General features: G+C 45.6%; 1 protein-coding gene across 2 annotated transcripts in view; it reads left to right on the top strand.

Moving 5' to 3' along the window:
• EXOC4 (exocyst complex component 4) overlaps positions 1-27,862 on the top strand; it is a 448,912-nt gene that overhangs the window by 384,301 nt on the left and 36,749 nt on the right. For both annotated transcript variants that reach the window (XM_066633468.1, XM_066633469.1), the window contains 3 exons: positions 5,112-5,267; positions 6,962-7,140; positions 25,814-25,952. In XM_066633468.1, coding sequence (XP_066489565.1) covers positions 5,112-5,267; positions 6,962-7,140; positions 25,814-25,952 — 474 coding nt within the window. The remainder of the gene's footprint in view (positions 1-5,111; positions 5,268-6,961; positions 7,141-25,813; positions 25,953-27,862) is intronic.

Genomic DNA, 27,862 nt, shown 5'->3' with positions numbered 1-27,862 from the left:
TCGTAACTCCAGAATTCAAAAGGTCATCTCACGGAGTTGGTAGGCGTTAGATTCAAGACAGGCAGAAGAAAGTAGTAGAAAAGAAAGGCAGGTCATAAAGATATAGCAGGCTGAAGGGGGGAAAAATTAGATGCCAAAAAAAACCTAAAGGAAAAGGTTTTACAAAGGATGCAACTACTGTTAATACCCAGCAGATAGTGCTGCAATGCTCCTGGATCAGCTAGCTCAGAGGTTCCCAAAGTTTTTTCACTTGCGTACCCCTTGGCAGCCCTTTTCCATAAACTGTACCCCTCATATTAGCAAAATGTTTGTAATTAGTGTAGTTGCTGTTCTATAAAATTTATCTGTTTTCAATTACTGATCTATGTCTAATAATTGATGACCAGAAACTAACAGTTTCTGGGGCCCTGGCTGACTTCCTTCCTGCCTTGCTAGTCCTGCAAGGCATTCTAATACAGACCTGCTCTTGTCCACAGTTTTTCAATTCTTTTTCAAGTCCCCCTAAAGGTACAGGCAAGTTCCTCTGGAGGTACATGTAGCCAGGTTGGGAACCACTAGCTGACTCAGATGAGAAGAGATCGAGGATACACATTACCATGTTGCTAGAGGTGGTTAATGGTGTTTGCAAGAGAGAAGGGAAAGCAGATCCCAGCAGCTCTCAGTGCGGTCCTAACTTGAGCAGGAACAGGCAGGCCAACATGCCTGCTCTTTTTCCAGCACACATTTCAGGCAGTCAGAGGCTCAGCCAGGGGCAAGGGGAAATGTTTCTCCTTACCCTGGGGAGAGCCACTGCAGTCCCAAAGGGGCTACTTGGATCCACGCCACCTCCAGAGGTGGCGCAAATCTGAGTAGCCCAGGACTGCCCTGGGCCACCTGGGAGCAGGGTCAGGATCCAGCATAACTGCCAGATCCTGGCCCCATCTCCCCCGGGAACACCCGCCGCCCACCTTCCCCCACCTCGAAACACCTCCCTCCCGCCTCCTCCCCATCCAGACCCTCATGCTGACTGGAAAGGTTGGTGCAAACTTACCCCACCATGGTTGGTTCTAGCATGGGGAGGCCAATGCAAGTCCCTTGCACCAACTTCCCTGAAGTTGCGCTAACACAAAAGTGCTTCACGGCACTTTTGCAACAACACTGGGTCAGAGCAAGGGACTTGCGTTGGCCCAACTCAACTTTAGGATCGGGCTCTGAGTGGCACAAGTGCTGCTGGTGAGTTAAAACTGCTTGAAAAATAGGCAAAATTAGGGGAAAAGAAAAACATGAAAACATGGGATTAATCACATGGAGTTTGGGTCTAATGCAAGCCCCAGTCTGAGGTGGGTCTCCTTGAAGTGGGGGCTGTGCCCATCTTGATTTGGAGTCATTTTGTTCAAATGGGGACACATACCTTTTTGGGCACTCCTTCTCTAATGTTTGCCCCACACTTATGAAGCCTTGTTCCTTATAATAATTGTCTATCTAGCCTCCAGAGAGATGAAAGACATGGCCAGAGTGGCTGCAATTCAGTGCCATTCTGGGCCACCCCCTCCATTATAGGAGGAGTGGAAAGAAATGGCCTAGAGTGGCAGTGCACCAGGAGTCGCAATTTTCCTCCTATAAAGGAGGAGATGGAGTGGCCAAGAACAGTGCTGAATCCTTGCTGGGATGGCCCTAACTCGCTGCCACTCCAGGGGTGATTGAGCCACGCCCCCTCTTTCATCAGGAGAAGAGGGTTTTTTTAAGTGAAAGAAGATGGCAGAGCTTTTTTTTTTTGCTCTTTTTTTTTTGACAGCCACCTTTTTACTCTTAAAAACAAACTGATAGCAGGGGGGCAAGCCTGGCAGTGCCAACCACATTGGTGTGGCACCTGGGGCATTTGCCCCGTTAGCTCCCTAGGTACACCACTGAATTTCTCACATAAAAAATGTTGAATTGGGAAAAGGGGAATCCAGACCATTGATTTCTGAGTGCATTTGTAATGAAATACCTGAGTCTCATCTCAGTGGCCTCCTGATCAAAGGTCCTAGCCCCTCTGCTGTTTTATTTTAAGGGACTGTTAGCAGCCATTCACATTTTGGAGGAAGTGCTGGCCTGGATTGGCTCTGCTGCCTCCAACAAATGTATTGTGCTAAATTCAACAGGCTATAGAGGAAACAAGGCCATTTTCTGTGAAGCCCTATCACCTGTTCATGTGCCTCCCCTTTCCCCTTCCCCTCCCCCTTATGGGAGCCAAATACAACATAGCAACGCAGATGGCGTTGCCTGTGGCCCATTGAGCCAAGAACTAATTATTAGATTGTCGTGCTGGTGGTAATGATTAACCCTATTTCTGGAACAGGAAAAAATTGCATAGCTCATTGCTTGAGGCAAGCGGCTGCATTCTGGTGTAAATTTCAGATTACAGCTTCATTCTTTAATTCTTGTCTTTAATACCAGCTCTGACCTCAATAGGTAATTGGGACCTAGATGTGAGTTGCTGCTGTGCGGTTACCACCAGTTTGTTTTGAGGCTCAACCCTATATAGATTGAACAGCAGCCAGGGTCAGGGGTCCTAAAGGAGGCAAATCCTGCCAGAGTCTTGGATTTTGGAGGGGCTGCTTTGGCCATGACCCCACTCTTTAGCAGGGTCCCCTCAATCTGTCGCTCTTCTTCCTGCACTCCCCTGCAATTACTCTCTTTCTACTCTCTCTGCCTTTCCTTTCTTCCTTTTTTCTTCCTCCACCTTTCAAAATGGAGTGCCAAGTATACTGTGCCACTCTGAGCTCCTCCTCTCTTCTAGTTGACCTGACCCCTTCCCTGAAGGACATGAAGTGTAGTCCTTTGTTCTAAAGCAAGATTCACTGCAACCCACTCCCATGCCTCTAGCCGTGCCCTCATGTTCGCCCTTTCGGGTCCCTGTAACAGATCAGCTCCACTCACTCAGATTTTAGAGTCCTAGAACCTCCTTTTGCAGTGAATCACACACTGTCCTCCAGCTGTGTGTATATCTGTATTTCAGAAAAAGAGAGCGAGAGAGAGAACGTCACAACCCTATAAGAGATACTAAATGTGCATGTCTTTCCCATCTAATGGGGAGGGAGGGCGTGACCTACCCATGTGGTTGCAGTATTCGCACACACACTGCAGCCACAAGGGATATCACCACACCAGTCTAACCAGGGCTGTTCTGAGACCTCCTGGTGCTTGAGGCAGCTGCCCTCTCACCGGGAGATGCGCCAGCCTCTGCTCACCACCCCAAGGATTGGAAACCAGAGCAGAAGCATGGAGTTGTGGGGCAAAGCATCTGAAACTCTAACCCACCACTCTTCTCTCCTCCACACTTTCTCTTCTGCTCTGCCCCCATCTTCCTTTTCTTGTTAGGGGAGTGGGGGAGGAAGAGCAGTGGAGGCAAGTGGATTGGTGGATGTGGGCACCTTTTGCCATTTGCCTTCTGCCACCTTTGTTGCCTGAGGTGACCGCCTCAGTCAGCCTTATGGATGGGCTGGCCCTAGACGCAGCTGTTATGCATTTGTTTATCAAAGGATACCTAGTTAGAGACATGCAAGAGGAAGACTGTTGTGGGTGTCTCCTCAATCAGTCCAATTTGTCCTCAAGTAGTTTACATTGCTAAGATTAGCATGCCAGAAAGGACCAAAGATAATCCCTCCCCATGCAGCAGGACTCAGTCATGCATCTGTCTCCTATGAAGAGAAAGTATTCCCCCAAAAATGCAAAATGATGTGTGGGATTTATTGCACAGAAGAAGATTTTCTCTATGCCCACTACATCTTGGCAAATTGCCTTCCTCAGAGGCAGAGAAAGGATTTCTCCTGGCGTGGAATCCCACTAGCTGTGGTAAGACTGGCAAGTTTGCTACCTCAGACTTGTCACAATTAGTTGGATTTCATGCCAGTAGAAGAAATCCTTTCTGTGCCTCTGAGGAAGGTAGTTTGCCGAAATACACTGGACATAGCCTTTTTTTTGAAATTGCAATAAATCCTCCACATCATTTACACCTTTAAGGAGTCCAGCTTTTTTTCTTCTTTTGCTGCTGTTTTGGGTGCCCCCTTTTCCCCTTTGCTTGCCATATAAATTGACCTATGCAATCCAGGCCACAGTATGCCACAATCAGAGAGAAGGGCTGTTGTGTGTTCATATTGCTCCAAGTGACATAGACAGCTGATGTCCAGAGCTTCAAATCAGAGTGAAGTTTCCGGTGAACGTCACTGGCGCTACTGAAGTGACAGATACCCAGTTTTTTACCTTCCATCCTATGTTGTCATGTCTTTCCAAGAGTTGCTTCCTTTGTTCATCTCCCTCCTTGAATTATTTGATAATATTTGAAACCATAACAGGGCTTATGTTTAGGTAATACATCGAATAAAAAAGAACTTCAGACTGAGCTGCAATATCAAGGAGAAAATGGCTATATTTGTTAGACTGTGAAATAAACGCCCTGGAGACGTGTCAGCCTCATTGCCATTGTCATTTCAGACTTGAGTGCTCAAAGCATACTGGTTAACGTAGTCTAACAAACAGGCCCTCATTGACAAGGAAATGGGGGAAATGACCACATTCTTCTCTCCAATCCCAAATGACTATGTTCTTCTGATACTGTTTTTAACAAAACACTACAGGGAGCCTTGGATTTTCTTGTATGAGCTTCAGGGTTATTTGTTGTTCAGTGCAGCTTTTAGTTTTATCTCCTTTTCAATTTTGTGTTGATTTTTTGTGTAGCTCAAGGGTTGATAGTTTCGGAAATGGAAAAGTACATTGTTCCAGAGAGTAGTGAAGGCTGAAATGGAGCTGTAGACTCTTGGATTCTGCAGCATTTGAAAACGAAACGCTATTATTTTGCTTGTGGTGGATTAAACTTAGCTACTACAAAATGGGGGAGAAAGATCTCTTCCTGAATCACCCTGTTGATGAAAGACTTTATGTACTTTTGAGTTGCAAAGAATTCTTTATCAGTCCAGCTCATTCTCAGTTATACAGAGGCCAAAACTGGTGATAAAGATCTGTAGTTTCTGCAGTCTGGACATCTCTTATGTTGTTTAGAACATGAGCTGGACTATCAAATCTTCAAGCAACAAATAATTAGCAAAATCAACCTGCTGCTTCCTAGCATTACCATTCCGAATTTTGTTTAGGAGTATTGTTCAATATGATGAAAAGCTTGTTATCAGTGCATCATGGGCAAAAGATGATGACATCAGCAGACTCCTAAAGTCTCTTCCCAACTGGATCAACATGGCTCAGCCCAAGCAACTGAGACCCAAGAGGGAGGAAGAAGAGGACTTCATACGGTAAGCTCTTCCTAGGGCATTGTTTAAAATAATGTTAAATGTAATTAGAGGAGTGGGTTCTCTTGCCACGGTTGGAGCTTATCTGACAGCAAATGTACACAATCGCGTAATTCTTTAGTGGAGGATAAATCAACATGGGACTGCTTATTACCAGGAAGTAGACCTGAACTGTAGTGTTTTCTTTGGGGACTGTAAGAGACTCAATAATGACTATTACTGAACAGATCACTCAGTTTTACCATCTGACCTCATTATCAAAGTTGCCAGCCTTCTCTGCCCAGCCATTCCCCGACGTCTTTTCCCAAGGGATAGCCTGAAAAGCCTGTTCATGAACTACTGAATTGTTTTAGAAATCCCAAGTGATAAATGAGAGGCCTGTTATTGCAACTTACTGGAATCCATTAGGACCATTATGTTAAGGATTTCTTCCTGAAGCTAGCCTGATGTTGAAATTGGTCAAACTCCTTCACATGCTATAGGAAAAATTGGCCTTGGTGTACAGTCATGCGCCGCTTAACAATGGGGAACAGGATTGCAATCCCTGTCATCAAGCGGGACTTGATGCAATCCGGTCCCTCCACAGGGAATGGGATGCTCCACTCCACTCTCCTCCAGAGGGTTGTCTGAGCTTCCCAGAGGCAGTGTGCGTCTGCTTGCTGCCTCTGCAGAGCTCAGACTGAGGGAAATCGCGTCTCTCACATAACTTCTGGTTTTACAGAGGAAACCAGAAGTCGTGCGAGAGATGCAATTTCCCTCAGTCTGAGCCTTGCAGAGGCAGCACGTGGACATGCCTGCCTCTACGAGACTCAGACAAACCTTCACAGGGGAGGAAAGCAGAGCTCTCCTCACTTTTGGAGGGTTGGGGTATGTGCCCCCAATGACCATGTGCCTACACGTGGTCGTCGGTTATGCGATCCCGGCATAAGCCAGAAGGTTGCAAAGTGGCGCACACTTTTATATTTAAAGATTCAATCAGGTAATCTTATTTCAGGAATCAAGAGCACCTGAAAGATTGGCATGGGACCAGCATGTGCTTAGGTCAGATGGATGTGCTTATCCATCCCCTGTATAATCCCTGTTAGGTTAGAGTAGGGCTGTCCAAAGTTTTTAGTAGGAGGGCCACATCATCTCTGACACTGTGTCAGGGGCCGTGGAAAAGAAGAATTAATTTACATTTAAAATTTGAATAAATTTACATAAGTTTACGTAAATGAATATATTAAAGATGAACTTATATAAATGAATGAAGGTCTTGAAATAGCTCAAGGCCTATAAAAGGCCTTGCACAAAGCAATGCTGGCCTTTTCTTTGCTGCCGCTACTGCATCACAGATGTGAAACAGCAAACAGTGGAGGGAGCCCTCATTTCACAGCTCACACAAGAGGTCAAACACACCCTCATGCTGAGAGCAGTTGCGTTGGGCTGGTGAGGGCTCCAGCAAGTCTTCAGAGGGCCAGAGGCTCATTGGAGACTGGGGACTCCCTGATGGCCACATTGGGAGTTCTCAAGGGCCGCAAGTGGCCCCAGGGCTGGGGTTTGGGGATCCCTGGGTTAGAGTATGTATCCAACCCCTGTATAATCCCTGTTATCCGACCTGGGGGGACAGGGAACCCCATCCAAATATAACTAAGAAAATCCTTTTTGGTGTTAGGTTCTATGTTGTTTCCATGTACCTTGTGCTTTTCTTGTTGCAGTACCGCCTTTGGTAAGGAGTCTGAAGTGCTCATTGGGAACTTGGGAGATAAGCTGATTCCCCAGCAAGAGATCCTCCGTGATGTCAGTGACCTGAAGGCCTTGGCCAATATGCATGAAAGCTTAGAATGGCTCTCCAACCGCATGAAAGCAGCTTTCTCCAACCTCCCCATGGCACAGAGTAAGTGGTCTCCAAAGAAAAAGGGATATAAGAACAACTTTACAGAAAGTAGTCTATGTAGCTACATGGGGGCACCCAATGAAATTGATAGAAATACAGGACAGACATACAATGTATAATTTATTAATGGGATTTACTGCCATAAAATGTGGGAATTTGAACTGTCTTAGATGGGTGTAAAAGAGGATTAGACCAATTCTCCATGATGGGATGGGATAGATCTGTCAATGGCTATTAGCTGTTATTGCTAAATGAAACCTCTGTGGACAGAGAAGTGGTTCCTATGAATACCTGTTACTTGGGGTGAGAAGTTGTAAGCTGCATGGGATAAATTGCTACCTTCATGCTCTGCTTGTGGGGTTCCTGGGGGCATTTGGCTAGCCACTGTTGAAAATAGGATGCTGGTGCAGATGGAACTTTGCTGTGATGCAGCAGGGGTCTTCCAATGGTATGTTTTCAACATAAGTGGGTTGGTCTCTGCAGAATGGGATATATCATATGGATGAGGCAAGAAAGGAGCCTTGCTAAAGGGTAATTGGAGAGGGTAGAGTGGATGTTAGTGGACCTGCAGACACAGTGAGAACAAGAAGTGAGTTTCTTTGCTACACAAGTGGGGTTTATTAATGCAGTGTTTCTCAAACTGTGGTTTGGGACCCACTAGGTGGGTCACGAGCCAATTTCAGGTGGGTCCCCATTCATTTCAATATTTTATTTTTAATATATTAGACTTGATGCTACCATAGCATGTGACTGCATTTGGGGAAATGTTACAGACCTGTACTTTTAACCAGGACCTCTGAGAGGATTTTTATCAGTGGGTACAAACTTTCTTTGGGGCCCCTTTGCAAAGGGGGAGGGGTGAAACAGAGCAGGGGAGGGTGGTGATGGGCAAGCAGAATGGGAGCAGGGAGGGGCAAAACAGGATGGGGGAGGGTGGAGACAGCTGGAAAAGTCTTCTGAGCCCTGTTCTACCCACCCATGTGAAATTGGCAGATAGATACAGTAATACGGAAAACCAAACACACTCCTAAGCATATATGGCTTGCTAGTAGCTGCAGCTGCATGCTTGGGGTAGTGTCCCCAGCATCCCATGCAGGCAACAAGTCTGAATAGATAGGAAAATGTAAGATGCCAGGAAATTTCTGGATCTCCTCCTTAGGCTCTTGGGCCCCCTTTTTGGCTCTGGGCCCCGGTACAAATTACCCCCTTTACCCCCCTCTCCTAGGCCCTGCTTTTAACAGACTACTTTGTATTGGCAACCTTCAGTCTCGAAAGACTATGGTATCGCGCTCTGAAAGGTGGTTCTGGCACAGCGTCTAGTGTGGCTGAAAAGGCCAATCCGGGAGTGACAATCCCTTCCACACCGGGAGCAAGTGCAGTCTGTCCCTGGTCTGTCTCCCTGGCTATGGGCCTTCCTTCTTTGCCTCTTAGCCTCAGACTGTTGGCAAAGTGTCTCTTCAAACTGGGAAAGGCCATGCTGCACAGCCTGCCTCCAAGCGGGCCGCTCAGAGGCCAGGGTTTCCCACTTGTTGAGGTCCATCCCTAAGGCCTTCAGATCCCTCTTGCAGATGTCCTTGTATCGCAGCTGTGGTCTACCTGTAGGGCGCTTTCCTTGCACGAGTTCTCCATAGAGGAGATCCTTTGGGATCCGGCCATCATCCATTCTCACGACATGACCAAGCCAACGCAGGCGTCTCTGTTTCAGCAGTGAATACATGCTAGGGATTCCAGCACGTTCCAGGACTGTGTTGTTTGGAACTTTGTCCTGCCAGGTGATGCCGAGGATGCATCGGAGGCAGCGCATGTGGAAAGCGCTCAGTTTCCTCTCCTGTTGTGGGCGAAGAGTCCATGACTCGCTGCAGTACAGAAGTGTACTCAGGACGCAAGCTCTGTAGACCTGAGAGTCTGGTCCAACAAGAACAGACTACTATGTATATGCTTTTAACCATGATAGTAAATAGGACTTACTCCTGGGTAAGTGTAGGTAGGATTGCAGCCTAGGATTGTTAAAAATTTCCCTGCTCAATTATGTCACTTCCGGTCATGACATAACTTCTGGTGGGTCCCGACAAGCTTCTCATTCTAAAAAGTGGGTCCCGATGCTAAACGTGTGAGAACCACTGTATTAACAGATTTTGAAGAAATGGCTTGAGCAATAGTAGGGGGAAACAGTTCCAGGTGAAAGGACCAGCATGGCAGATGTTGATGTAGAAAAGTCAGTGGGAGAAGGCAGCAATGAAGACACATGGCAGGTGAGCAGTCATGGAATGATGCTACTGCTTTGTGTTTGTATATAGCACTTTCTGAGAGTGTAGAGTGTTTCACATGTAGGAATAGCTTGCCCAGAAGCTATTCCTAAGAAGAACACTTAGCAAGAGTTCATGGCAGAGGCCAGATTGGAACAGGAAAACAATTGGCAACTCACTCTTTTAGCCACAAGACAATACCAATTCTAGAATGTAAAGGAGATATGGGAAAGGAATCTAGCGCTCTCATGGTTACAAAAGTAGGGAAGGTTTTTTTGTAAGAGAAATCCACAGAAAAAAGCCCAAATGATAGGTGACTGTTAGAGTTTTATAAAGTACATAGCTTAAGTATAATTTAACAGTTACAGATGCAATAGATCAGTGGTTCTCAAACTACTACATGGGAGTTGGGAACCTGGTAAGTTTGGGGGGGGGGGCATAGCGATGGCACCACAGCAATGGTAGCAGTGCCAGGACCAGGGGGATTTTTTAAACCTACCTGGGGGATCGTGCTGGCCTCCAGCAGGGTGCAGGAGGCTCACAGCCCCCTCTTTGGGCCTCCCCACTGATGCAAATAGATTCAATCAGTGATCAGAGCCCATTTCCGGTTTTAGATAAAAAATTGGAAGTGGGCTCCAAACACCGATCAGAGCTATTTGCAGCAGTGGGGAGGCCCACAGAGGGGGCTGCGAGCCTCCAGCATCCTGCTGGAGGTCACCACGACGACTCCCCCAGGTAGGTTTAAAAGCCCCTTGGTTCCACCAGCAGTGCAATTGCTGTGGTACTGTCAAGGCACTCATGTCTGGGCCACTCGTCTGAAGGAGCGGCCTCTTAAGGCCACTCGTCTTAAGAATGGCCCTCTTCCAGTTCCCCTGGTGGGTCGCTTTCCATGTGTTTGGGAATCGCTGCAATAAATTTATTTTCCTATCCCAATCTTTGTGAAATTTCTCAGGAAGATCCTGCAGGTACATACTGGGTGGCTGAAAGCATAAAGCTGATAATTTTCTGTTGTATCAAATGGAACAAAATGTCTAGTGCGTGAGAAGATTCCAGACCCCATACCACCACCTCCAGGGTTTCCCCAGGCCTCCAATTCCCTTATAAGGCATTGAAAACATCACTTCTGGTTTCTCTGGAAGCTCAGTCTGAGCCTGACAGAGGCTGGGGACGGACATCCTTGGCCTCTACTGAGCTCAGACTCTCCTCTGGAGATGAGCAGAGCACGCAGGGGGCCAAACCCAATTCATGGAAACGCCCCCTCCCATATTTGTACACTATATAAGCTGGGATGGGTGACATCATGACTTGTCTGTCAAAGACTGTCCCCCTTCCCACAGATAAAAATTCAATAACCTTTTTTGTCTGTGTCTGCCACAATTATCACTCATTTAAACCAGCCTGGCTAATGGAGTGCTTTATCAAGCCCTGCAGTCTCTGCCTTGTTCATTATTTAGTGTTTGCTAAGCTGATGGCACTTGCACGGCTCTCCCCTTATCTGCACTTCTTCAGAATTGGATTTTTGTATTTTTCAAACTAGTCAGATATGACACAGTCATTTTTGTCTTCTGTGAATTTTTTCCTCCCCTAAAGAATACAAACGTCATTCTTAACAATAACCATTTAGGGGCTAATATTGCTGCACAATGGTGAATTAATCAGAATGATTCACCTCATTCTTATTCATTCCTAGATTTTGATTTTGTGCCTGCCACGTCCCAAAATCTTACGACTGGTAGTTGTACTTGAAAGCAAAGACTGTAGTGTTGCACTTGTGACAGTGAAGCATCTGACAGTGATTGGCTGTTCAAATACAGTTGCTCAGAATGTTCATTTGCCTGAGGTACAAAGCAGTTTACAGAACAGCATCTCTGAGGGAAAGGAAAGTCCTCCATTTGGGAATAAAATGTCACACAGGAAAAGGCCGAGGACTGGGAAATTTATCAACAGCTGTTAGCAATAATAGCTAGATGAAACCTCTAGCCATATCTCTGAATGTCATTTGCTAAGGAACCACAGAAGAAGTCAGTTCCTTTCAGACCCTGCTTGTGGGCTTGCTATTCGGGTATCTGGTTGACCTCGATAGAATTCAGGATCTTGATGAACTTTTAACCGAATCCTAAAGGGTTGTAAGGGGATATCACAGGGAATAAGTCTATACAGGGGGGATAAACTGAAGGCTATGGACTGCTGCTGATTCATTATGCTACGTGAAGTTGTTCCACCCTGTGATCTACAGAATCATTTGTTACACCTTTCCCCTTGGTTTTTACAAAAAAATTGATCAACGTATTTTCAGGATTTTCTTTACGTAGTCTAGAAGCTTGTTCCAAATGTAATTTTTTAGGATCCCATTCAACCTGCTGGAGTTCACATTAAATGCCATGTTCCATTCCACGGCACAATAGTGGTCTTGCAGAATCCAAGGCCACCTGCTTTGTGGGAGGTAACTTGTCTGTAACAATGACAACATGAAGGGCCCAGTTCTATCCAACTTTCCAATGCTGATGCAGCTGTGCCAACTGGCCGTGCACTGTGTTTTGTGGTGGGGAGCAGGCCTCCTGTTCCCTTACCATTTGTTCCCTTACCTTGAGGCTGTATTACAACTGTATCAGTGCTGGAAAGTTGAATAGGATTGGGCCCTAAGACACTCTCCCAGTAGAGCAAACAGCAACAGAGGCAAAAAAAAAAAAAAGATAAAGGCTTGATGGATGGCAGGTAACAGGAATCCGTAATATATGGCAGGAACATAGTCAAGATATGTGTTGTCAAGATGACATAGAACTCACTGGTAAAGATTTGTAGGAATGGGAACCAGTTTGAAAGTTGAGGGAAAGTGTATGTTCCAGGACTCATGGAACAGAAACTCCCTGCACATGAAAAGCGAGCATATCAGTAAGAAAAGCAAGGCTCAAGCCGTTCTCCATGGCATTCTAGCTTTGTACTTGAAGGGAGTTCTCAGTCTTGGTAGAGGATTCAAGTAGTTTCCACACCTGCATTCGGGAATGGTACAGTCTGAAGAGGCAAGCACCACGTGTATTTTCCCTCAAGGTTTGAATTGGTCCAATGAATGAGTGAATGAATGAATGAAACAGGTAGTCATTGTGGCTGTCAAATACGCCAGGTGTAGCAGCTGAATTCTTTGATGTGGAGACACGCAGTTGACTGCTGAGAGGACACGGGGTATCTGTTTCCTCATATAAGTGGTTTAGGCAGTTTTGCCTGGGGAAAAAAGAAACAGCTGCTGTTTTGTCACACACCTACAAGTGACAATTATTTGTATAGCTAGGAGCAGATAGAAAACGAAGAAACGTGGGCCATCGGGTTCTCTGTGATTGAAAATACTTGTCTGTCGGTGCAGCATATTTCTCAGGTAGATGACCAGCCAAGCACCAGTTTCCGTGCATTCGTAGACAACTTGCAAGAAGATTGAAAGTTGTTGTCTGGCACAGAAACTTGAAGAAGGAAGTTGCTGGCTAGACAAGAAATGAATGTGCAGAAGATCAAGTTGCAACACAATTGTCCTTTCTTTTCTTTAAGGTTAGTTGGGCAGCATCAGCTTGCACTCACCAGGATGGTGTCAGGTTGGTTAGATTGGGCACTGAAACTCACAGCCATCAGCTGGCCCACCTGGCCAGGCCAACTCCTGAATCCTCAGTGCCAACTGCAGTGGTAGGTTCCAGTGTGCCATTGGGCCAGGTGGGGGGCCCAGTGTTGCAGGGCTTTGCCCAGAGACCCCAACAGCCTGGCAATCATCCAAGTGGTCTCACCATATTGCATTCCCAAGGTGCTGAATCCTGAACTCCTGCAAAATCTGACTGGCTATTAAGATTTTCCTTCCAGACCATCAGAAGCAACTTGTGAGAGGGCTGTTTCAGTCATGGAGCTTCAGCCTTTCCCGAGGGAAACTGGCCTGGCACTGAACCTGATGTCTTTTAACAGAGATGCTCTCTGTTAGTCCCTGGGTTCAATATGACTGGCTATCTTTCTATTGGTTTTGTTTTTATACTGTGATTCTTTCTTATGTATTCTTGTTGTGTCTTAGATTATGTTGTTAGCTGCACTTTGAGCCTTTGCCTGGCAAGAGGTTTCCTAAATAAATCTAAATAAAGCCAGGGTGGTGTAATGGTTTGGGAAGTGGACTTGGATCTGGAAGATCCAGGTTCAAATCCCCCTCAGCTATGAAGCTTCCTGGGTGACCTTGGGCCAGTCACTTTCTCTCAGCCTCACCTACCTCACAGGGTTGTTGTGAGGACAAAAGGAGGTGAGCAGCTATGTACACAGCCCTGAGCTCTTTGGAGGAAGGGCGGTATAAAAATTGAATAAAATAAATAAAAATAAATGCAAGTATGGCAGCCACCAGCCCATTTCTTCTCAGTTACATTTTGTTAAAAATGCATGTCATAATCCCATCACACTCAGCATTTTCCTTGCCATGTGCATGTACTATATCTTTATATTTTGCTTGGGAAACACAGGAGGAAATGTGGATTTGGTGGCAGCTGTGCATTTATGGTAATACGTCATTTGCCCTCTCGATAAAAATGAACAGGTGTTAAATGAACTGGGCCACAGCCTTGCTCAATAGTCTTGTGCAGAAGATGCTCCTGGTAAACTGTGGCCCAAGTATTTAGCTGAATATGGTACTCTAATTTATCTTCAAAATGTTCGGACTTGATTTAAGGAAATGGAATATATATTTGGAAGGTGATATGAGAGCTTTTGTTTAGCCCGCAATACAGAATTTGCTAGCAAAAAAAAAAGCACTTGAAATGTATTACTTTAAAATAATAATAGATTATTTACATTAAGAAAGAAAAAAAACACATAAAACTCCTCATAACGCCCCCATTTATTGTTGCAGTGAAACACTGCCATTCATTAAGATCTGCTATTGCTGTTTCAGGTTCTGTAGACACTTAAGAGGTTTTTGTTATGGCTTTTGAACCAAATTACATATTAATAAAATACTTTTCTGGGCAGGAAGCAGGAAACCTCCCTCTGGGCAGCCAGTCTGATGAGAAATGAACAAGTCAGAGGTTAGACAAAGCAATCTCCAAGTCAAGAGACTTGGGCTGCCACTTATTGCTTATGTCACTTTATTTCAGTCACCCACATTGAAACACAGAGATTCTGTGTCAATTCACACAACTAGCTGAAGTGGCAGCTGTGCTTAATTTATGACAAGTGAAGTGCCGTGATTTAAGATTCAGGTTACCAGTCTTAAAAAGAGAATTTCCAAGGGCAGTTGGAGTGAGAGGTATCCATTCACAAATTTGACAGTGAATGAAAGTGACAGGAGCTTCTCTTTTAACAAGAAGATAATTGTTGTGACACCCAGTTGTGACACCCAGGGGGCAGTGGTTTGTTGTTCATTCCTTGGTGCTCCCGTTCCATATTTGTGTTAGCACTGCATCTGGCAAGATGTGAGTTTTACATTCATATTGCCTTCAGTGCTCACCTTGCTGGACACGGTGTCTTCTCCTTGCCTGTGTCTCTACTGATGTTCTGCCTACTTTGCGGTCTGTTTTGTAGGTGTTGCCTCCAAAGAAGAATATTAGGATTAACATGGCTATTCCTTTGCAACAGTAGAGGAGGGTACCCTCGGTGGGTTGTTCCACAGGTAGAACCATATAAATTAGGCTACATCCATCTGCTGTCCCTTTTCCATTCTGGTCCTGCCTGACAGCATCCTTTTCAAACTCATGTCCCCTAACTGTCATCTAATCTTGTCATGTAATCATCCAGGCACCTACTACCCTTCTTTCCCTGGATTAGCTAAGTAGGAAAGAAAGAGAGTCAAACCACTGTTGGTTTTATCCCCTGAAACTGGAACAAGTGTTTCTTTCTGTGCCTCTTCAAGCCCCTTCTTCTCCTTTCATCATGACCATGGAGTAAGTTGCATCCTAAAAGCTCCTGATTTAGTACCCAATCCTATCCAGCTTTCCAGCCCTGGTGTAGCCATGCCAATGGGGTATGCACTGCATCCTGTGGTGGGAGGGTAGTTATGGAGGCCTCCACAAGGTAAGGAAACCTTCACCTAGAGGCTGCGTTGCAGCAGCACCGGTGCTGAAAAGTTGGATAGGATTGGGCCTTCAGTTCCCTTCCTGCCCTATCTAGCTAATCAATGTATGAGATGGTTGAAATTTCCAAATGACTTAACCAGGGGTGGTCAAACCTTGGCTCGTGAGCCACATGCGCCTCTTTTATTAATGTATGACTTTCTGAAATACGTTGGGTGGGCTCCTTTTTGCATCACAATTAATATAAAAGGTAAAGAAAAAATGTTCACGCCTTATGATTATTTACTGTGTATAAACTGAGTCCACTATATTAAAATGTAAGTTTAATGTTCATGATGTATAAATATATTTCAGAACTTAAATGCTTCTTTAATACTGCAGCTCTCAAACATCTCTCTTGCAGCTCTCAAACATCTGAAGTTTATTGTAAGTGGCTCTTACAGCACAATCCTAACTTGTGCTGGAAACAGGCAGGCTAGGAGGCAGGCTTGTATCCAGCACAAGATTGGGGCCAGAATTGGCTCAGCTGGAGGCAAGGGGAAACTCTTCCTCTTACCCCTGAGTAGGCCACCACAGCCTCAATGGGTGTCCTCAGAGGTGACGCAAGTCAGAGGAGAACAAAACGACTTGGAGTCACTCCGCACTGCTTGGGTATCAGGGTTGGGGTCCGGCAGGGTCCCAGCCCCACCTCCTGCTTCCCGCCCACCTCCAGGATCACTTGCCCGCCCCCCACACTGAAACGCCTCTCCCTGCCCCCTCCCCTGCCTAATGGGCATTCTCCTTTTTTCCTGACACAGGTCCAAGTAGACCCATTTGGGCAGCAGAGACTTAGCCCAAGGAAAGGGAACAAATGTTCTCTTACCTGGAGGAAACCTCTGGGACTACTCCACCTCAGGATGCAGCATGTGCTCCAGTGATGGGCTTGCATTGGGGAGGTTAGGTAGGTGTGGGCTGCCTGTGATGCTATTCTTTTCCACTAATGGAGAAACTTATGCTCCAGTGACTCCATTAGGGCATAGTCACACAGCAGTCTAAGAGTGGCAACTGGAAAGCTCCCAATTGTGAAGGCAGGGATGAATCCAAAGGGGGGGCCATGGGAGCATGGTCCCTCCCCAAACCGTCACACCAGTGGGGAAGGGTGCCCGCTGGGATAAGGAGCAAAGGGGAATGCCCACTGGGCAGGGTGTCCAACGAGCCTCGTTGGAATGGAAGCACAGGTCTACTCATTAGGTAGATCTGGGCTCCTAATCTGGGTAGGAGCCCAGGTCAACCTGCCTAGCAAACTTTGGCCACAGAGACCAGTTCAGCCAGAAACCCTGGTCTACCCAGCAGGTAGATCTGGATTTCAAATCCAGGCAGGAGCCCAGGTCTACCTACTTAGCAAATCTCGGTCATGGAGGCCATAAGTTCTACTGAGAGTCCAGGTCTACCCAGCACGTAGATCAAGTCCGGGAAGGAGCCCAGGTTTACCCACCCAGCAAATCTCTGCCACAGAGGCCACAAGTTGAGCCATGGCCCTGGTCTACCCAGTAGACCGAGCAAACAGCTTCAAAGGCCATCAAATTCACTGGACGCCCAGGTATAACTGCCTGGTTGACCAGGGCTCTAGAGACATGGCGCCCCCCCTCCCACAAACACAAATGCTGAATCCACCCCTGTGTGAAGAGAGGTTTTTCCCCATTTACCCTTGAGTTAGCACCTCAGATCCATGCCCTGTACTGTGATCCTCTTGAACTGGTGATTTATTCAAGGATCTCTTTCTGTGTCACGTAATGTCTGGGGCACTTTTCCTCTGTTTTGAGCCTAGTTCACACTGTGCAGATTGCCACAAGCAGCCTTCTCTCATCCTTTCTCACTGACCTGCTTTCCTTTCCAAGCTCTGCCATTTTCTCTCCTTTCTCCCCCCTCCTTGGTCTCTTTCTTGGGACTGTATATTTGCAGAAACTGATGGAAAAGAAACTGCTTTTTCAAGGCATTATTTCCTTTTTTCAATAGTGCTAATTTCCTTGTGAAATTTATGCCTGCCAGCAGAGGCAGCTGAGGAGCACCCCAGGCAGTTCTAACGAGACAATTCATTAGCCAGCAAGTGTACACACACCATAAAGAACATTAATTTGCAAAATGGAAAGCTAATAGTGTGTTTAGCCAGCTCTTTATCACTGGTGACAGTCGGCACTCACCCCATCATGAGTGTTTACTGAATGGGTGGGGGCCACTGCCCCAGCCTGGCTTATTACCTCTGTCATCTCAAATGAGAGTGACACACTTTTCCAGCTCAACTGCTCTGCCTCTCTCCCTCACCTTAACTGTTGCAACTTGTACTTAGCTATAGAGATTTATGGCCTTCTGCTCTTAAAGTTTGGAAGGGGAACAGTTTCTCCAGTGTTAAGATTGCATCCACCTCCTGCAACACCTAGAGCAGGGGTGCTCACACTTTTTTGGCTCGAGAGCTACTTTGAAACCCAGCAAGGCCCGGAGATCTACCAGAGTTTTTTTTACAATGTTTGCGCCATCATAACATATAACATTTATGTGTACAATGTATGTTGGTGTACCTTGAGCCCCACTGAGTATAACAGGACTTACTCCTGAGTAGACATGCCTAGGATTAGGCTGTGAGGCTGCAATCCTAGCCACACTTACCTGGGAGTAAGCCCCATTGAGTACAATGGGCCTTACTCCCGGCGTTTCCTCCCAGAGGCACCTGAAAGGGGGGGGGGTCGGCACTCCGCAATCTACTCATCTTGCCTCACGATCTACCGGTAGATCGCAATCCCCCTATTGAGCACCCCTGACCTAGAGGGTCTCTTCAGAGTGCTTCTACTTAGCTGATTTATCAGCTGGATTTCCACCTTACTCTGCCTCCTCTGGAAACCTTGGGGCAAGTTAAAAACACACGTAAATTAAAACAAGCAAACAAAACTCAAAATAAAGCATGTGCCACAACCACATCCCCATATGAAAGGCTTAGATGAGATACAGTTGCCTTTAATAGATAAGCAGTAAGATTGAGAACCATTGTGGTATAGTAGTTAGAAACTTGGGTTCAAATCCCACACAGTCCTGAACCTGTTGGGGTGATGATTTTGAGCCAGTGAGCCTAGCCTGCCTCATAGGATCATTGTGAGGATAAAAGAGGAGGGAAGACCATGTTTGCTGCCCTGAGCTCCTTGGAAGAAAAGCAAGACAAATAAGATAGTAGAAATAGAAGATAATTAGCAAAGTATCAAGGTCTTAAAGTCTCTTGAAAAGATGCAGGAATAATTCACACACACCCAAAGCTGTGTAGCTGAAATGTATAGCTTAAATGTATACCCCATAACATAGCAATGTTATGCACAGAGACAGGCAATGGGATTTAAGCAATGGGATTTGTGACTATAATGCATACATCATATATTTATGACAGTAGAATTAATGCAGAACCCAAAGAGTTAGTACAGTTATCAGTATTACTGAGAAATAATTGCATGTGATCTGAAGCGGGGGGGGGGGCACCTTAAACCCAGAATACCTGATGCTTTCTGGCTCAGGTTGATGTGTGCTTGTATTAAAATATCACCCCCTTACAACACTCAAATGAGAAAATCAAGGGGGCTCCTCTGCATTGTTTTTGCATCCCGGAATGGCTCTGAGGACAAGAGGGAGGGGCAGCTTACAGGATGTGATGAGGCACCCTGCAAAATTTAATGCTGTGCCCCCCTCTGAGAGTGCCAATGGATATATCTTTACGAAATCACCTTTTGGGCTTTTAAATGAGTGGTGGACAGACTATTGCAAAGTAAGAAATGTGGCAGGTGAAGTAGAGCTTTGAATCATGTATAAGGGTGGAGGAGACACTTACCCCACCCCGCTCCCAGGGCAAAGGTCCGAGATGCCGCCCCCAAGGAGATGGCCCCACTGCACACAAAGCTGCCCCTCGACCTTTCTAGTATGACAGACCCTTGCATGACCTTCAGACCGACTGGCAAAGCATTCTAAACACTTCCTCACAGTCTTAAACAGCACTACTGGAAAATCTGAAGTGCAGCTTCCAACTGCGTCGGGAGCTTCAGTGAGGCTTCCTGTGCGGTCCTAGAGGCACGCGAACCCAGTGCCCGGGGCATTTGCCCCATTTATCCAGCGCTAGGTCCTCTGCTGGAAAAGGGTAGGGCTTGCAAAGCAGTCCTAGGAATTTTACAGGCATGTCCCTGTTTTCCTCTGGGTCATGTTGACAGGTATACTTCTAGCATGGCTCCAGCTCAGAACTAGATTTGCCTGTTCAAATGCTGACTTTCTCTTATTTGCGCTCAGTTTGCACACACATACAAGCCTGTGTTATGTTTTAAAAACACACATGGTTCACATTGCCTTGCAACCAAGCAAGAGACTGCAGACCCAAACAGATTTTCTTTCCACCACTATTAATGGTTCCAATGTCTTCCCAGATGCACTACTCAGTCAGGAAATGGACTGTGGACTTTCACAATGGTCCTTGATTGGCTGCACTGCTCCGTTTCTAAGGAGTGCTTGGATTCTGTTCCATATTCCTGAGTTCTTGTCATTTGCATCCATTGATTTACAAGGCACACTCTTTCAAGAGACGCAAAAGAATTGAAATCACTGGTGACAACAAGTGCAAATGGCTTAATTTTTTTTCTTCACTTTGCCAGAATGAATTAGTCCTCTGCTTGTCAGAAAAGGTTATTGTAAAAACATTTAGAGCTGCCCAGAAAAGAGAATGCGTCTTCACTGACAGCCCACCTTCAGCACCAGTCCTTCTAGATAAAATTCATTTGCTGGCACTCAACTCTCCTGTAGTTGCACTCCACAAGCATAATTGTGGGGACCAGGGATCAGCCAATTTCTACCTTTCAGATGAGAAGCTGACCTTTTTTGGGGGTGTGGGGGGGAGCAACTTTCTAGCTCTTGTTTTGGAAAAGGAACTTTAAGATGCAGCAGCAGTCTTTATCACTATTTGATCAAACATATTGAGACTAATGGATGGAACTTGCATTTTTCTAAGGAGGGCAACAGAGCAAAGATCCACTGTCACCATCTGCAGTTGCTGCTGCCTCCTTAAACAGGGGCTGTGCTTCTCTCTCCTCCCAGATGAACCTAGCATGAAAGGAAGCATATGGTACAGGCCCCACATTTTGGAAGGCCCCACAGTAAATACTTGCAAGCTGTCTCTTGTAAAATCAGCATATCACAATCTGGCAACCCTCTTTGCATGTCGTGGGGGGGGGGGCTGCAAGCTGCATGGTACGTAATAATTACAGACATTAATAACATATACAAATAAATAATTTCATTCAAATTTAACTTTAATGTGGGCACAATCCTATTGTACCTCAGCATCAGATTCCGTCAGCACTGGTGTTGCAAATATGCCCGAAAGTACATTTCAACAGCAGAGGAATTTGAGGTGCCAGCAGAAAAGCTGTATAGCAAATAAAAAAAAATGAATTAGGTAATTAGTTAACTATGCAAGTAAATAATTTATGTTGTAATATTTATCTATTTTTAATTTAGGGCCCATTTATAACATATGGTTCAGGCCCCTCACTAGCTTAATCTTATCCAGCTCACAGTGGCCACAGAAACACCAAATGCCATGGGACTAGGAGATTAATTATGTTTTTAATGTCAGTTTTGAGCTCATTTGGCATTTTTTAAAATCCCCTGAAACCATTTATTTTTCCTTTAAGATTGTGAGTCCCTTGGGGACGTTATGTGTGTGTATGGCGGGGGGGGGGAATAACTTAAGCCACCCTGGTACCTCCTGATATGGAGGGGAATGATAGGATATAATCATTTTCAATACATTTTATCCATCTTTCTGTTTGATAATAAGGAACATCAAGGCCATTGAAGTCATCTGCAAGCACTCTCTTCATTCATAAGACTACCATCACTATGACTCTAGGGGGCAGAGGGTGGACTCTGGACAGAGGGCAGGTCCTCTCATGGATTGAGAACTGGTTGAAGACCAGGAAACATAGAGTGGGTGTCAATGGGCAATTTTCACAATGCAGAGAGGTGAAAAGTGGTGTGCCCCAAGGATCTGTCCTGGGACCAGTGCTTTTCAACCTCTTCATAAAAGACCTGGAGACAGGGTTGAGCAGTGAGGTGGCTAACAGCCCAGTTGAGCTGCCCACGGCACCCAGGCTCGGCAGCTCCGAGGAGGGCTCCCAACGAATCCTGCGCCTCCCGCACTACCACGGGAGGCACCTTGGGAGAAGACGTTTGTCCCCTTCTCCTGTGTAAGGGAAGCAGCCCCGCAATGGGGCTACTCTCTTTAGCACTGACCAAAAGGTCGGCACTAAAGTAAAGGTGCTCGGGTAGGGCACGCAGCCCTGCACAAGCACCCTGGGTCCTGATGAGCACAGCTGCACGGATCCGCCTCCCTCCCTCCCCCGGACATGCCTCCCGCCCGCCCCGCCAGCCTCCCGCCTCCCCACAACGCCACCCCATGCCCCTGTCCACGCCCCCGCCTCCCGTTCCGCAGCCCGGCGGTCTGGGAGACTGCCGAGCTGTGGAAGGTGGGCCCCGCCCAGCACTAATCCAGCACCAGCTGGTACTGGACTAGCACTAGCAGGAGCCCGGCAGTGAGCCCCACAAACGTGCCTTATGGCATGTTTGCGACTGTGGTACCACGGACCACAGGATTGGGCTCACAGTTTGCAGACAATACCAAACTTTTCCGAGTGGTGAAGACCAGAAGTGTTTGTGAGGAGCTCCAGAAGGATCTCTCCAGACTGGCAGAATAGGCATCAAAATGGCAGATGCGTTTCAATGTAAGTAAGTGTAAAGTCATGCACATTGGGGCAAAAAATCAAAACTTCACATATAGGCTAATGGGTTCTGAGCTATCTGTGACAGATCAGGAGAGAGATCTTGGGGTGGTGGTGGACAGGTCGATAAAAGTGTCAACCCAATGTGCGGCGGCAGTGAAGAAGGCCAATTCTATGCTTGGGATCATTAGAAAAGGTATTGAGAACAAAACAGCTAATATTATAATACCATTGTACAAATCGATGGTAAGGCCACACCTGGAGTATTGCATCTAGTTCTGGTCACCACATCTCAAAAGGGACATAGTGGAAATGGAAAAGGTGCAAAAGAGAGCGACTAAGATGATTACTGGGCTGGGGCACCTTCCTTATGAGGAACGGCTACGGCGTTTGGGCCTCTTCAGCCTAGAAAAGAGGCGCCTGGGGGGGACATGATTGAGACATACAAAATTATGCATGGGAAGGATAAAGTGGCTAGAGAGATGCTATTTACACTCTCACATAACACCAGAACCAGGGGACATCCACTAAAATTGAGTATTGGGAGAGTTAGTACAGACAAAAGAAAACATTTCTTTATTCAGTGTGTGGTTGGTCTGTGGAACTCCTTGCAACAGGATGTGGTGACCGCATCTGGCCTGGGTGCCTTTAAAAGGAGATTGAACAAGTTTCTGGAGGAAAAATCCATTACAGGTTACAAGCCATGATGTGTATGTGCAACCTCCTGATTTTAGAAATGGGCTATGTCAGATGCAAGCAAGAGCACCAGGATGCAGGTCTCTTGTTATCTGGTGTGCTCCCTGGGGCATTTGGTGGGCTGCTGTGAGATACAGGAAGCTGAACTAGATGGGCCTATGGCCTGATCCAGTGGGGCTGTTCTTATGTTCTTATGATTTCGATAACCATCTGATTAAAAATGCTACCTGAAAGTTCTGACAACATGTTTTGCTAATCATGCGTGGTCTTCAACTACTCTGGCTGCAATCCTCTACCCAACTACCTGGAAGTAGGTCCCATTAAATTCAATTGAGCTTTCGTCTAAGTAGATATATGTAATGTTGCAGTACCAATTGGATGATCATGGTGAAAATTTGTGGTGGGTGACCTGTCCAAACCCATTCTGAAACTGATTTGAAGTGAGTTCCTCATACATCCACTGGCTATAAAAAAATTAATCCAAATTCTGAACTGGGTTCAGATCAGATCATGTCTCCAGATGCTGCCCTGCGATTCTGGCATCTCGCACCAGGGCCTTGGACAAGCTGCCAGTTTATTTCAGATCAGACTGATCTACAGTTGGTCTGGGACCCCATATGAAATTAATCACGGGGACATTTAAAATCCAATTTGAAAAATCCCCCTTTCCAAAGTTCACCCCATTACTAATGGAAATGTATGGAAGTTAAAAATCCAAAGTCTATGTTTTTGCTCTTTACTGCCCATAAATGAACTCTTAAGGGGCTGTGTTGTCTTAGCTTGGGTGGGAGGTACCAAGAAGAATTTAATCATGTTTCTGTATATGACGGGGGGGGGGATGTACCATTGGGGCTCCATTGTTTAACAAATGTCCTTAATTAAATAAAGCATCAGATTTTTAAAATACATTATTTTTAATACCAGTACCTAAAACAACTGCAGTTACAAATGCCATCTTAAAAGAGGCAGCCCCTCCCCTTTTCTTTCATACAGAGGGGAATATGACTCAGTTTTCTTCAGATGCCTGATACACATGTGCATAATCTAAAAATCAAAGATGCTTCTAGCTTCAGAATAATAGTTTTTACTCATATGCAAATGTACTTGATTGATTAATTGATTTATGTTCCTTTAATCAGGTGATAGCTACAGGCAGATACTGATGATAAGCTGTTTAATTCCTTCAGAGATTTAGCTGTGACAAGTCCATGTTCAAAACCCAGGACTTCTGCCACCCCTGTTTTCCTTTGTATTTCCATGTGACTCTTCTAACTAGTTAATATATTTTTCCTTGTCTGTGTTTTGTTGCACTGCAAATTGCTTACTTATTGTTGTCTCCTCTAAAACAGGAATACATAAATTACCATGAACTATAAACTAGCCTTGCCAAAAAAGCTTTTTAAAAATTGCTGCAGTGCCTTTCCTTCAATAATTCTTACAGTAAAGTTAAATGCCTAGTTAGCTGATTTGTCCTGTGATGTTCTTGTCTTCACATTGTTGCTTTTTAAAACCAATATATAACTTTGCAAATAAGTCTGAACAACTGTCTGACCTTCCACTGTTTTTACTAGTCTGACTTGCCTGTGCCATCCAGCCCATGCTAATCATTTGTGACCAGGAAGAAGGGGGGGGAGCATATTGGGAAGTGTTATCTTCGTGTCCTTACTTGCCACTGACAACAAGGATAGCTGCTATTCACATGCTGCTTGTAGAGGCTGTGTCCCCCCCCTAATTTTTTTATCATTATCAAATTAGCTCATGGCCCAGCACTAACTATCCTAAAGGTGATGAAGCAGCAATTGTAGCATTTTGGTGCTACTTGAGGAGCAGCCTGAGATGCTGCGTTGGTGTGGCAGAAAAGCCATGGCAAGAATTAGACAACAGACACAGGTTTCAGAGAGGATGAAAGTGCTGGAAGCAGGAGCAAGAATGAAATCAAGGAAGAAGTCAAGTGCTATCTCCTAGCTCCTGACCCAGCTTTTTATTAAGTCTCAAAACACATGATATAAGGTTACATAGCAGGGAAATTTCCACAAGGATGCTAAAATTCATACCGGCTGCCTACTAGCTAGTTCTAGCTTAACCGCAAACACATTCCTAGATAAGATTCTCCTTCATAGCATTCTGCTGCTCACAGGCACAGAGTTCAATGACCCAACATATTTTCAAGGTTGGTTGAGTATGCCCAACTGCGCAGGTGTGCCTGACTGTCCTTGATGCCAAATATGCTAAGACATATTAAACTTTAGTGCCTGTGCATGTATATTTACTACAAGCAATGTAGCCTTTCACTTTTTCCTGCAGGGGTTTTTTTTGACTGCTGGAAGTCTCTTCGAAGTTAGGGGATGTTTGTCACCTTGCCCTGTGATAAGCCCCAATGACCACTACTGATGTCGCTGGCACATGTCCACATTGATCCATGAAGGCACATCAGGCCTGGTATGGGGGGTTAGGATTCGGCAGGGGCCACTGCTGCTGAACCTGTCCCCTCTAGGGCCTTCCTGTCTTCCCCCATCTCCTTCTTGCTCCACCCACTCCCTGTCCAGGCTTACCTGCTCTGACAGGTCTTCACTGATCTGCTGGTGCAAGCAGGGCAGCTCCAGCCTTCCTGCCAGCGGTCCAGCAGCTCATGCTGTCAGAGTGTGTTTTATGGGTGCTTTGCATCTGCCAGCACCAGCAGAACACGTTTTCCACCAGTGGGACAGATGGATAGGATTGCCTTTTCCCATTGACATAATTGACATCAAGGAGGCAGGACCAAATTACAAATCATGTGATTAGGTCATCCAATGGTAGTTGGTAGGTAGTTCTCTTCATTTAAAAGCAGTCACAGGAGCCACTTGATTTGGATTGGGGCTGCAAAGGAAAGAGGTCCTTCTCCAGTTGAATAAATTGTTAAACATTAATCTCTTTCCTCCTGTGTTTCCATCTGCAGTGTCTCCTGGCCAAGACAGTCATGCCAACATGGACCTCCCACCAGTATCTGAACAGATCATGCAAACCCTTGCTGAACTAGCCAGATCCTTCCAAGAGATGGCTGACCGCTGCTTGCTGGTTCTACACTTAGAAGTCAGGTATGGTGTACAGCAAGCTTTGTGGGAGCTGCAGTGTGGCTCATAGCTAGTCCAAGTGTCACAGATTTGTTTGCTACCTACCTCCAGACATTAGAGCTACATCTTTGTCGGTTGCCCATAGGGGACATCATGCTCGTGTGAGAATCCATAGAACAGTTCTTTAAGTATCCCTATCCTTAATCCCTCTGTTACAGAGAGAATTTCCTAAAGCCCACCTGTGACCATATGACTGAGCAAGCACTTGAGTTAGAAGCATCCCCCTCCAAATGAGTTGCAGCAACACAGAGGGAAAAGAACCCTGGGGCCCAAGAGCATGTAGGGCTGGGGCTGGGATGAGATTGGGAAGAAGAGCAAATGTGGAAAATGTGAAATGCCAGACAGCTGGTCAGGGTGGTGACCTGCTAATTGTTGCTTCCTGTTCATGTTCAACAGCTCTTTGCCTGGGTGTCACTCCAGACTCTGATCCACTCCAGAGTCACTCCAGACTCTGGTCGTGAGGTGTTCTTTAGAAATGCCTCCAAAACACATTTGCTGATCCTGCACGTGCATTTTTGCAAGCCAAAAGGAAGCACATTTCCTATTTTACCTATGATAACACACACCAAATCTAATCAGCACAGGCCTTTACATGCATTTTCCCTGCAGGGGATGAAATGACAGAAACAGTGGTTACATTTAAAGCAAAAAATCACCAACCAGGTTTTTTTCCCCATATTATTATTATTTTCCATCTATTTGAACTTTAAAGGGAAAATAGTAAGTTGTCATTTTAGTTCATGAATGTCACCTTTATCAGGCAGTTTCGTTAAATAAAAGGTCTACTCTTCAGGGGGCTTTTAGTGATTTGGCACCAGCAACAGATCAGTTAACAGCCCTGAAAATGCACTTTGCAAAAATCAGCCTTCCTGCTGTGCAATCAACAATGTTTTCAGAAAACCTTAATGCCAAAGTTGCTTCAAGGTCAGTGCAAACATGTCAGCCCATAGAAAGGGGAGACCTGTGCAATGATGGCACAATTTGCCTTTTGCGTTTTACATTTTTCAGAGACCTGTGTTGGGCTGGAATAAATGCAACTCTTGTTCTCTGTTAACTGCAGTTAAGAAGCAGGAGTGTGCCCTTCTGCCTCTCCCATGACCATTAACTGAGGGTATGGCTAATAGAGACTCACCAGGATCTGGAACAATAGATTTCTTATCTGTGTGTTATGGAAAACCCTGGTTTAACTTAACCATGATTATTGGTAGTGCCAATGAACCATCCATACATATTGTAGTGGACAGTTTGTTTGTCACTTTATTTTATTTATTTTTCACATTTTCATATGTCCATAAAACTTTCTGGGTGACCTGGGACCAGTCACTATCTCTCAACCATATGTACTTCACAGGGTTGTTGTGAGGACAAATGGGGGGAAGGTACTTTGTGCATCATCCTGAGTTCCTTGAAGGAAGGGTGGTATAAAAATATGAAAAATAAAATAAAGCAAGCTGCTCACTACAATATGTTTGGATGGTTCATTGGCACCACCAATAATCATGGTTAAGGTTAAACCAGGGTTTCCCATAACCCATAATTATAGAAATCTATAGTTTCAGATCCTGATGAAAGAGGAGTGTCTGTTAGACTTGCCCACAGTTAATGATGGAGAACCCAACCCTAACCAACTTTCCAGCACCAGTGCAGCCGCAATGCAGCCCTGAAGTAAGAGAACAAATGTTTCCATACCTTGAGGAGGCCTCTGTGACTGCCTCCCCAACACAGGAAGCAGTGCATACCCAATTGGCAGAGGAGCACCGGCATTGGAAAATTGAATAGGATTGGGCCCTGAGGTGACAAACTACTTAGCCATGGGAGGAGCAGAAGGGCACACTCCTGCTTTTTAACTGCAGTTAACAGGTAGCAAGAATTGC

The sequence above is a fragment of the Tiliqua scincoides genome, chromosome 7 (assembly GCF_035046505.1).
Source record: "Tiliqua scincoides isolate rTilSci1 chromosome 7, rTilSci1.hap2, whole genome shotgun sequence".
In the NCBI taxonomy this organism is placed as follows: domain Eukaryota; kingdom Metazoa; phylum Chordata; class Lepidosauria; order Squamata; family Scincidae; genus Tiliqua; species Tiliqua scincoides.
Note: the sequence above shows the minus strand (reverse complement) of the source record. Positions and strands in the feature narration are given on the sequence as shown.